The 12,736-nt window shown below is 31.2% G+C and overlaps 1 protein-coding gene across 1 annotated transcript; it reads left to right on the forward strand.

Annotated features, from left to right (window-relative positions):
* The first annotated feature begins 6,661 nt into the window (after positions 1-6,661).
* LOC139853071 (DUF724 domain-containing protein 6-like) lies at positions 6,662-11,226 on the forward strand. Its single transcript, XM_071842436.1, has 8 exons — positions 6,662-7,372; positions 7,699-7,863; positions 7,946-8,072; positions 8,269-8,372; positions 8,713-8,865; positions 9,073-9,163; positions 9,458-9,571; positions 10,171-11,226. Exons 1-8 carry the CDS (start codon positions 6,863-6,865, stop codon positions 11,043-11,045), a joined length of 2,139 nt encoding a protein of 712 aa, XP_071698537.1. The 5' UTR covers positions 6,662-6,862; the 3' UTR covers positions 11,046-11,226.
* The last annotated feature ends 1,510 nt before the right edge of the window (positions 11,227-12,736 follow it).

Genomic DNA, 12,736 nt, shown 5'->3' on the forward strand with positions numbered 1-12,736 from the left:
GATTAGTTGATCTATTCCGGTCACACTGCTTTCGGAGCTTGAATGGGATTCCATTTCGAAATCTGAGTGACTTGAACTGATGATGAATTCCATTTCGTTCGATTGGATAAAGGATTTTTTTTTTCGATATGAAATGATTTTGGCTAACGGATGGTATTCTAATTACATATAATATATATATATATATATATATATATATATATATATATATATATATATATATATATATATATATAGATCAAAAGATTTCGTAGATTACGGAGGACTTTGCGGGATATGTCAGGCAAAGTTTAAAGTAACAGATACGATAAGATATGATTTAGCAGATATGCTAAGATATGAATTTTTTTGTCTATACACTATTCATGCAATCAATGCAGCAAGATGTGTCTTAGACTAAAAATGATAAGCAAGTAATTTCCTGAGGATGATAAGTAGTTAATTTTCGACACAAAATGATAAGCAAAACTTTTGACATGCAGACACGGTCGAAGTCCAGACTCACTAATGCATCCTATCGACTTATCAGTTAGACACACTAATGCAGACCTGGCTCGCTAAGACCACCGCTCTGATACCAACTGAAAGGACCCGTTCATATACATTATAAACGATTCACAATAGTTGATTACATTGCGAGGTATTTGACCTCTATATGATACATTTTACAAACATTGCATTCGTTTTTAAAAGACAATATTTCTTTACATCGAAAATTGACAGGCATGCATACCATTTCATAATATCCACTATCCAACTATAAATTGATTTAATAATAATCTTTGATGAACTCAATGACTCGAATGCAACGTTCTTCGAAATATGCTATGAAAGACTCCAAGTAATATCTTTAAAATGAGCAAATGCACAGCGGAAGATTTCTTTAACACCTGAGAATAAACAAGCTTTAAAGTGTCAACCAAAAGGTTGGTGAGTTCATTAGTTTATCATAATCATTTATTTTCATCATTTTAATAGACCACAAGAATTTCATTTCCAGTTCTCATATATATACGTCCCATGCATAGAGACAAAAATAATCATTCATATGGTGAACACCTGGTAACCGACATTAACTAGATACATATAAGAATATCCCCTATCATTCCGGGATCCTCCTTCAGACATGATATAAATTTCGAAGTACTAAAGCATCCGGTACTTTGGATGGGGTTTGTTAGGCCCAATAGATCTATCTTTAGGATTCGCGTCAATTAGGGTGTCTGTTCCCTAATTCTTAGATTACCAGACTTTAATAAAAAGGGGCATATTCAATTTCGATAATTCAAACATAGAATGTAGTTTCAATTACTTGTGTCTATTTCGTAAAACATTTATAAAAGCGCATGCATTCTCAGTCCCAAAAATATATATTGCAAAAGCATTTAAAAAGGGAGTAATGAAACTCACCATACAGTATTTCGTAGTAAAAATACATATAACGTCATTGAACAAGTGCAAGGTTGGCCTCGGATTCACGAACTTAAATTAATTATATATATTTATGTGTTGGTCAATATTTGTCTAACAAATTAGGTCAAGTCATAGTGTACCACAATCCTAATGCTCGAGACTAATATGCAAAAGTCAACAAAAGTAAATTTGACTCAAAATAATTTCCAAAAATCTATACATGATTAATATAAAGTTTAAATATCGTCGTTTTACATTTTTAAATATTTTTAAAAGATTTATTAGAGTAAATAATATAATTTATTTATTAATAAATAAAATTTTATATTAAATTTATATAATAAAATATACTTTTATATATATTAAGTAATAAAATTTTATAAGGTTCATTTAATATTATAAAGATAATATGATAGGTATTATTAAAGTAAGTTATTACACGTAGTAAAATATGTTTGTATCACATATTTATTTGATAAAATAATATCTATAATGATAGTAAGTAAAAGTTGTATTATTTTGTAATAATAATTATTATTATAAAAATATCAATATTTATAATTACTAAGATGACATTATGATAAAACGATAATTCTAATTATGATAACTTTAATATTTACGATAATTTTTAATATTATCTTTAAAATAATAATTCTATTTAAAATAATAATAATAATAATGATATTTTATAGTAACAATGACATTTCTATTAAAATGATAATTTTTGTTAAAATGATAGTTTTAATACTAACGATACTTTTAATAATAATAGTAATGATAAAAATAATAAGAACGATAATTTTATCTAAATCAATATCTTATAATATTTTAATTTCATCATGATACTCTTACCCATTATTTCCTAATCGTTTCGTGTAATAGCTTTTAATCGTCTTTTATATCGTGTTCATAATAATGATAATAATAGTAATCAAAATAATTAGGTGTTACAAATATTTGTTTTAATTACACTAATATTAATAATGATAGTTACTATAACATTATTAATGATAATACTAATAATTATCTTAATGATAATATAGTAATAATAATAATAACAATAACAATAACCATTTTTAAATAATGATATATATATTAATAATGATAATAATAATAATAATACCAATAATAATAATAATAATAATAATAATTGGATAATAATAATAATACTAATTATAACTTTAACGATAATAACGATAGTAATAAAAAAAATAACAATTTTTAATGATAAATCCCTTTTATTGATAAAGATAATAATAATGATAATAATAAGATAAAACTAGAACGACGATAAAAAACGACGATAATAATAATCATTTTTAATAAAAATATCGAAAATTCAATTGATTATAACTTCTAATCCGTTCATCGAAACCATTCGATATCTAAAGGAAAAGTTCTTAATTTTTCGCTAGCTTTCCAAGGACATGCATATCTTATACCTTATCTCAACCGCAAGTGTAACTAAATCAAGATTCAACCTAACCTGTCTAAGGGCAATATCAAAAGTACAAGCATGCATAATCCTAAATACCCGAGCACTAGTCAGGGATACACTATTAGTATGTAAAAGTTAAATTATGAGTACTCACGTATCAATATTGAGATTCAATATTGCAGGAAAGGTACGTAGACGCAACGGAAATGATAAACACTATATTGACCTCACGAGCATACCCATGAACCATACTCAATCACCTCCATAACTATAACCCATAATTTCCTTAATCCTATCCCACTCGAAAAACAATTTTGAAATCACTCGGACAGCACTCCGTCGTAATATTTTATGTATACTAATAATATCTTGAAATAATATGGAGTAAATATATATATGTAAATCGATTGAGAGAGTTTAGAGAAAAATATTTTCAAGTTTCTATGAAATAATGAAACCTATTGAATTCTATTTATAATAGATTTTTGAATTATTAAAGTGAATTATTAAAGTATGAATTATTAAAGTGAATTATTAAAGTATGAATTATTAAAGTGAATTATTAAAGTATGAATTATTAAAGTATGAATTATTAAAGCGAATTATTAAAGTATGAATTATTAAAGTATGAATTATTAAAGTGAATTATTAAAGTTAAAGTAAAGTAAAAATAAAGTAAAGGTAAAGTTTAAGTATAGTAAAAGTATAAAACTATGTACGTATAATACGCGTATAAATATATATAATATTAATTTAAATCGTTATATATATTTAATAAAATAAAATATAAATATCGTTATCTTTATCATACTAGTTAAGTAATGAGTTGTCAAAAGTGGTTCTATATATTTATAAAAGTTATATACGTTTTAATAATACAGTTATTTTTAAACTGAAAACGTTTTTGAACGTTTGAAACTAAATAGATCAATCGAGTCTTTATGAGATTCAATCTTCCACTATCCTTTGTCTAGTTCTCAATGATTGACAATTTGTTCTTATTTATAAATCACTTTACCATTTTTCGAATATTGTTAAAATGGAAAGATTTCTCAAATCAACGTGGGCCTTTCAACAGAGACTTGTAATCATAATTCAATATATCTAATAATTCAATCATTTGATCTTATCTTCTAATTCCATTGATAAACATTTTGAAACAGATACAATCATATAAAGTATTTAATCTAATATTTTGTTTACGTTTCAAGTTATAATATATATACACATATACATATATAATCATATTCGTTTAATGGTTCGTGAATCATTGGAACTTGGTCGAGGTTGAATGAATGTATGAACATAGTTTAAAATTCTTAAAATTTAACTTAACAAATATTGCTTATTGTGTCGAAAACATATAAAGATTAAAGTTTAAATTTGGTTGGAAATTTCCGGGTTGTCACAGAGACAATATAATATAATCTTGATTAGTTAAGACAATAGTTATACAATACGTTCGGATAGATCATAAGACACCATGTACACAATACGTCTGGGTTAATTCTAAGACAATACGCGTATCTTGGGTCAGGATTGAGTCTATAACAATACGTATACAATACGTCTTGATTAAATTCTAAGATTATATATTGGACTATTGGACTACTAACGTTGGACTACTAACGATTGACTACTAACTTGACAATTTAAATCATCACAAGTAACTGCAAATATGATATGAAAATAATTGTATTACATTTTGATATATATATATATATATATATATATATATATATATATATATATATATATATATATATATATATATATATATATATATATATGTTATAGCTTCGTGAATCATTTCGAGGCCAAGTCTAATTTTCAACAATTTGAAAATCTACTCAAGTGAGTTATAGTCCCATTTTTTACTATCTAATATTTTTGAAATGAGAATACATGCAGTTTTATAAATGTTTTACAAAATAGGCACAAATAATGAAACTACATTCTATGATGGATTTGTTATACCGGATATCCCTATTTTTGCTTGGTAACTTAATAATTAGTGTGCGCACTAATTGGCGCGAATCCTAAAGATAGATCTATGGGCACTAACACCCCCCATTCTGAAAAATGGAATGCTTTAGTACTTCGATTATTATACAGATACTTGTATATACAGATGGTTATTCCTGTACGTTTGGGGATATTCTATATGCATTTTTATTAATGTCGGTTACCAGGCAACTTATCATATGAATGATTTTTACAGATGGTTATTCCTGTATGTTTATGAAAGAAATCTTGTGGCCTAGTATTACGATTTATGATATAGGTTAAACCTATGACTCACCAACATTTTTGTTGACGTTTTTAAGAATGTTTATTCTCAGGTGATTATTAAAAAGACTTTCGCTGTTTGCATGTTATCTTGGTCAAGATTTTGAAGCCAACATGCTTGTATTATATTAAAACTTGCATTCGGGATTCATGAGTTGTAATATATTTTGTAAACCATTATGTAATGGTTGGTGTGAAAACGTTGTATTTTAGATTATCATGGATTGATAATCTAGGTTATGTCTTTTAAACCTTTGTCGATAAAATAAAGGTTATGGTTTGTTTTTTTAAAACGAATGCAAGCTTTGAAAAACGTCTCATATAGAGGTCAAAACCTCGCAATGAAACCAATTAATATGAAACGTTTATAATCAATATGAACGGGGCATTTCAGCTAAAGCTCGTCGACCTCATATGTCTGAGCTCCGACCTCCGCAATTTAGATGTGGTGGATAACAATTGGCATGGTGGTGACTGGAGGTCGATGGTTGTTGGTAGTGGTGGATAAACCCGTTTTTTAGTAGTAGTAGTGATCAACCATGAAGCACGGTTTATCGATAACAATTGGCATGGCTCCTCTTTTTTCAGATCCCGTCGATTGTGATGGTTACTAGTGGTGGTTGTCGGAGGATGTTGCGTGGTGGTGGTGGTGGTCAGTTATGTTTCACTCTTAGGGTTTCCAAGTTGTGAGGATTGTGTTTAATAGTTGTAACTTATGTTATGTTACTTATAACTTCTTATTGAAAGTGTAAAATTACCTAGTTATGACAGTGGTGGTGGCCGAAGGTTAACTTTCGCGGTAGCTGGCGGTGTAGAGTGGCTGTGATAGGTGGCAGTGGTGACAGTTGGTGGTAGAGTGGTGATGGTAGAAGGGGATAGTGGAGGATAGAGTGGTTGGGGTATGGTTGTAATTAGAGAGGAAAAGTAAGTAAGAGGATTTTCTTTACTTTACAGTATTTACTCCTTACTTTTTACCTATCTTTTTGTCTTATATATAAAAGTTAAGGGCATAAATGAAATTCAACTTATGATTTTTATCTATTTATGCAAGTGAATTATTAATTTTGGATAGCCACGCATGATTGCTTAAGTGGCCACCGAGTTGCCCAATGAAGTACACCACTCGAGTTTAATTCATGGCTATGCCAAATTGTTCAAAAAGGGAGTGTGATTAGAGGGTGCGCATAATACGCAATTCACCCGGTACCAAGTCTCGGCTCGGATGACTTGATTACCTGAGGTTTTACCTTCTATGGGGAGTCAATGTGCTCGTTTATAGAAGAGTTTCCTTGTTTATCAAAAAAAAAAAAAAAAAAAAAAAAAAAAAAAAAAACTATCAAGATGAGAGAGATGAACTGATATCATTTTTGGATCTTACCTAGGTTAATTCAGCTTTTAGGTCAAAGAATATTTTTACTTAAAATCGCACGCATCTTTTATTTTTCTTATGAAATCAAAATCAAAATCAAATCAAAATAAATATAAAGATTCAAAAACACTATCATTACTGGTAAATGTTAACACCGGTCAAGACACTAGTTTAATACCCTCACAAACTCAAAACCTTAGTTAACCCAGGTGACATCAGCATACTCACACAATCCCAAACATTAAACCCCCTCACTGAAATAAACCAGCTTTAATTTCTCTATCACCTCAAAATCAAAAATCAAAATTAGAGTGACTCCAAAAACCCCAATTTCAAAAAGCAAAACTTCAACAATGGAGGATAATATTGATGACGACGCCAACAATTTCACAATATTCACTGTCGGATCAAAGGTAGAAATAAGCAGCGATGAACCCGGTTTCGACGGTGCATGGTACGTCGTTACAATAGTAGATGTAAACGTACATAACCCTAAAACCAAAGACAACAACGGTTTTTTAGTAAAATACGACACATTGTTTGAAGATGACGACTTAAACGAGAAGCTGACGGAGGTCGTCGACGGTAAGTGTCTCCGGCCATTACCACCGCCGGAGTACAACGGCGGTGATGGATTTGAGTTAGGTGACGTCGTTGATGCATTTTACAGAGATGGATGGTGGATTGGGGTTGTTGTTGAAAAGGTGATGAATGATAATGATGAAGAAGATGATAAATATGTTGTTTGTTTTAAGATTCCATATGAGGAAGTTGTGTTTGAGAAGTTTCAGTTGAGAGTTCATGTTGACTGGGTTGACTCTTGTTGGAAGATTTTACCTAATAAGATGCACAAGACCATAAGGGTATATTTCATTTTTTTAAATTTTATTTCTGTTTTTTGTCAGATAAAAATGAGTAAATGTTTGTTTTATTGTGATTTTGTGAGAATTGTTTTTTTAGGGTTTGCTTTTGATTAACTTTTATTTTATGGGGATGCATAAATGTTAGATCACACAATTATGGGTACAATTTGTATGATAATACTCACAAATGAAAGATCTGATTAGTAGATAATGATGACTTATTATGGATTTGTGGTAGTGGACTAATGGTTTGTTTGACTATAAAAGTCAAAAGAGTGCTCTGCTTCTATAATTTTGAATAATATTTGCTTGTTGTGGTTATGCAGACGCCAAGGAAGCTAAGAGCATCTGGTAAAAATGATGCACAATCATCAGTATCCAACTATGATCTTCTATCAGGCATTATTACCACACCATCGAAAGGACCTGGTAATTCAGACCTCACAAGCAGTCATTCTACTGGAAAACGTACTCGCTCACAAACAAGAGCTGTAAGTTGACTGTTCATCTTCAACACATTGTTGCTGTTTTCAGTTATTTATGAGTTACAGATAGTTGTTATGAATCGTGCAGGAAACAAATTCTGAACTGGTTGGTGCAAAGGACGGTTCTGTCCGCAGTAGCAGGAATAGAGGTGCAGATTCGAACTCAAATTCACCTGGTGAAAGATCCCAGTCTTCTATAGTTGTGGCAAACCCAGGTTGCATTTTTTTTTTTTTTTATTTAAAATCAGTCCAGTGTATGATGATTATAAAAAATTGTATATATTATGTTTTCTTATTGACCCATTTGACACGTTTGAGATATAAAGCAACCTAAATCATCCCATTAGTATGTAAGTGGGTTGAAATAGGTTGCAGTTAAATGTATGATTATTATGTGAATTATGGTTGTAGGTAGCAAGAGAAGCAAACAACTTACTCTACCTGTGACGGAAACAAACGGATCTAGTGCTGATAATCAAGATTTGCCTATTGTGGAACATGAAGTGGTAACCACGGTAAGCAATTTTTGACCATTACGTTTGGTGGGTCGTGATGGCCCTTCCGTTAGTTTCATGGTTAGGTCTTTATAAATTCTTCAAGATATTCTCTTTTTTATTATTTTTTTATGGTATGGTATGTGGATTCGAAGTTAACTATGTCTAAATGTTAAAAATCACAATCACAATAATGGGTACACTTTGTTAATAATACTCACCAATAAAAGTTTTGATATGTAAATTTCCGACTTGTTATGGATGTGTGATAATAGACTAATGGTTTGTTTGACTATAAAAGTCAAAAGAGTAATCCGGTTCTATGTTTTTGAATAATGATTTTTTTGTTGTCGTCTTGCAGACACAAAAGAAGCACAAATCGGCCCGTAAAAATGCTGCACCAACAGAGTCCAATGATGATGCTGAATTGGGCTTCACCACACCGTCTAAAGAACCTGCTGATTCAGACCACACCATTGTTCCTTACAAGCGTACTCACTTGCAAAAAAGAGCTGTAAGTTGCCTGTTCCTCTTCAACACAATGTTGCTATTTTAGTTATTTAGGAGTTATAGATTGTTGTTTTGATTCAAAGTAACAATTGATAAATAAGAAGTTAAAAGTTAGGTTTGTGTCAAATACGAAATAGACTTATTTTTGAGATGAATATATATAAATATTTTGAAATATTCTCACACTATATTTGATTGCTGCTCCTAACAGGAAGCATCTGAGGCTGTTGATGGCACGAGCCAGAAAAAAAAACGTGCAAGACAACACAAGCCAGCAGTTAACAAAGATATTTCACAAGAAGGTATCAAACTAAATTGTTATTATTATTATTATTATCAGTATAATAATAATAATAATCCAGTTTTACTAGATTAGAAATAGCTATGTTTTGCATAAACTGGTTACAATTTTGGCTTACCCTGGCCCAAGGCATTCTATAATACCGACAGTTTTTGTAATACAAAGCTGCAAGCATGTGTTAAAACTTTGTACAGTATTAAAGTTGGATATTCAGATAGACTGACGTTCTTTTATGGGCGTAAGTTGTAACGTAAGTTTATAAGCTTTGTGTAATGCAATATATATATGTATCCAGGCACTCCAAAAACAAGAAAAAGGTGCGCCTTGCGTGATGATACGGCTAGTGATATTGATGACTTACCTCTATCTTCTTGGTATCAAGAACCTCATCCTCAATCAGTTATAAAGAGTAAGTTATCTTGTGTCATCATTGAAAATATTAAATGCAAACTAAGTGGGGTTGTTTAACTGTTTTGGTTGGGTTGAGACTGAAGAACATCGTTTGAAGTTTTATCAAATTGTCCAAAAAGTTTAACAAAATATTATAGGGCATCCCTTCATATATGAAGTCGATTTGCAAAAAAAGAACAAGACAGAAATTTACGAAGTTAGGTTGTTTTTGCAAAGAAAGTCAATGTTTTAATAAAGTCAACTTCCAAAAAAATATAGTTTAATGTAATTGGACAATTTTACCATTAAAAATGGAATGGAATTGCTAATTTTTCAAGAAAATAGAGTTTCGCAGAACTGAAAAAGATGACAACTCATAAAAATTATGGAGCCCTGAGATGTATAAATTTCTTATAGTTGTCTATTTATATCACATTTTCATATGTAAATTATGCTTTTTTATTATTAAAGAAGTATGATTCGTTATCGTGTTATATATTAAGTTCTACGATACTAAAGTTGTTTTGAATCGTCCCACTTGACCCATTAGAGATGTATAAATTTCTTATAGTTGTCCACTTATATCACATTTTCATATGTTGATTTTTGTATGCTTAGGATGTTCCTTTAATACTCCTTGTGAGCACCGTAATGAATCAAGTGGCCCGCAGAACCAAACCAATGTCGAAATTGGTGAAACCGATGTCGAAATTGGTGAAAGCGATGTCGAAAACGGCGAAACCGATGTCGAAAACGGCGAAACCAACGTCGAAAACGGCGAAACCAACGTCGAAAACGGCGAAACCAACGTCGAAAATGGCGAAACCAACGTCGAAAATGACGAAACCAACGTCGAAAATGGTGAAACCAATGATGATTACCAACAACAATGGCCTTTTATCAAGCAGTCTTCACTTTGGGCCACCCTTGAGTCTTTGGAATCATACAAAATTACACCTCAAAAGCCACACTTCACTCCGTTAAAGGAACGGAAAGAGATATTGCGCGAAGGTTTTGCAATTGGTTATGCGGTAACATTCGATGACCTGGTTCGCAGGGTTAAAACTTTACAGCTGACTGATTCCACTGAGCTAATCAATAACAGTTTGGAAGTGTTAGGTGAATTGGAGTCGCACGGTTTCGATGTGCAGCTTGTTAGGGATCGGCTTAACGCTTTGTTGACTTGGAAAGTCAACGTGGGTGAGTTTGAGGAGAAGTTGGATAAAATCAAGAAAGATATTGAGAAACGCAATCTCGATAAGTCGGTTGTTGAGGAGGAGACAAGTCGATATGAAGTCGAAATTGGTGAACTTGAAGCTAAGATCGGTGAGTTGAAAGAGAAAGTGGTGAAAAATGCGAAAACACTAAGCGTAAAGGATGAAGAAATCAAGAAGATCAAAGGAGACGCTGATCGTGTTTCCAATCAGATCATGGATTGGAAGATTGCTTTTGAAAAACTTGCTGCAAGCCCATTCACTGCAACCAATTGTTAGGGTTTGATGTTTGCATTAGTTTATGGGTATGTTATAACTTATGAATCAAGCGTCTGCTCAAGTTTATTAATTATGCTTATGTATTCACTAATGTGAAAACTTTTGATTTCCGTTGGTTTAGTTTAAGTTGACCTGTTTGCTCAGGCTTGTGGATACAACCTTTTTGTCTTTGTTGTTTTAAATTGTCTTAACTTTAAGTACGAAGTAATTGTTTTCTAGAAACTTTTACTATTGTCGATATTTACAGTCCTGCTGCCCTTTAAGACGAAACACTTTTGACGAATTTATATGGGCGTCGCGTGTGAACCTTCTCAGTTGAGTCGAATGCAAGATGTACGTAACCTCTGACGCTCATGAAATGAGCGGGTAACCTCAAGTTAAAAATTTCAAAGCTCATGGCGATCGAATAAGCTAACACGTCAACACATGCGTATTTTAATATAAATATAAAAATAAGTAAATAAATCAGTACATATAATATACCGATATCTAATGATGTGATTTACATCAAAATTTAATATTAGTACAAGCTACAAAAAAATAAAAAAATCAAACACGATAAAAAACAATAACAATAAGGAGAAAGTGAAATACAATCTCGAGTTTGGCTGCTAGAACAAAGCAGCCTCTGATGTACATGCCTTTATTCATTTTAATAAAATCTTTGCTTTAAAAAAAAAAATAGAAAAAACTTATAAAGAAACACTTCTAAATGATATCATTATGATATTTTGATTGATATTGAATAGATTCTCGAATACCTTATTAGATTTTATTTACGTTTCTTTTGTGTTTTTATTTAAACTTCCATTATATGTATAAACTAGCTTAAGACCAGCGATTTCGCGAGCACTTTTGTATGGACGTTATCGAAATTGTGATGGTTCCAGTGAAGTAGCTTTATATATGATATGTTCGTTTGATTACAAAGCAAAACAAATATAATAATAATCTATTAATGTCGTTTTGTTTGCATTACTAATAGATATAGATATTAGATATTAGTTGAGAGTTAAATTTGTAATGAAATTAGTTTTTACACATTCATAACCATTATAAAGACCATTAGCTCTTCTCGAAACAATTCACATGAATCACACATTCGTCTTTTTAAACATCATAAAGCATAAACTGAACAATATTAAAGGTAAACATAAAACGATAAGCACATCAACATATGTTTAATGTTTACATAATTGTAAGATACTTGGTTTAAAGCATTAGTACATCAACCGATTGACAAAAACCACATAACGCAAAAATCACTTGACTTGTTCAAGTGTAATATCACAACCGGATGATGAATTGTACGGTAAAGCTTTCATCTTCGGTGGACCCTGCAAACCTTAAGAAAATAGAACATTGAGTGCTTACGTTTGCAGGTAATCACACATACATCGCCTTTCTTCAATTGTTTTTTGTAACGACCCAACCCGTTATCCAACCGAAAACGTAACAATTTTTTTTTTTAACCCAGCTCATCTGGACAGCGTCCAGTTATCTGGACGACGTCCAGTTGTGAAGGCCAGGACGGCGTCCAAGCAATCTGGACGGCGTCCAAATGGTCTTCCAGCTGCTGTCCAAAATGCTCATTTCACGCGAATGGAAAACACGTTTCCCGACACTTTTAAACGAAACGAAATATCACAACACTTCATATTAAGTAAAACTAAGAAGTTTTCACTATTAAA

The sequence above is a fragment of the Rutidosis leptorrhynchoides genome, chromosome 6, assembly GCF_046630445.1.
Source record: "Rutidosis leptorrhynchoides isolate AG116_Rl617_1_P2 chromosome 6, CSIRO_AGI_Rlap_v1, whole genome shotgun sequence".
Lineage (NCBI taxonomy): Eukaryota > Viridiplantae > Streptophyta > Magnoliopsida > Asterales > Asteraceae > Rutidosis > Rutidosis leptorrhynchoides.

Coding starts and splice junctions, on each gene's coding strand:
- LOC139853071 (XM_071842436.1), top strand. CDS start 6,863: ATGGAGGATAATATTGATGACGACGCCAACAATTTCACAATATTCACT. Junction 8,373..8,712: donor AACATGAAGTGGTAACCACG/GTAAGCAATTTT, acceptor GTCGTCTTGCAG/ACACAAAAGAAGCACAAATC. Junction 9,572..10,170: donor TCCTCAATCAGTTATAAAGA/GTAAGTTATCTT, acceptor TTGTATGCTTAG/GATGTTCCTTTAATACTCCT.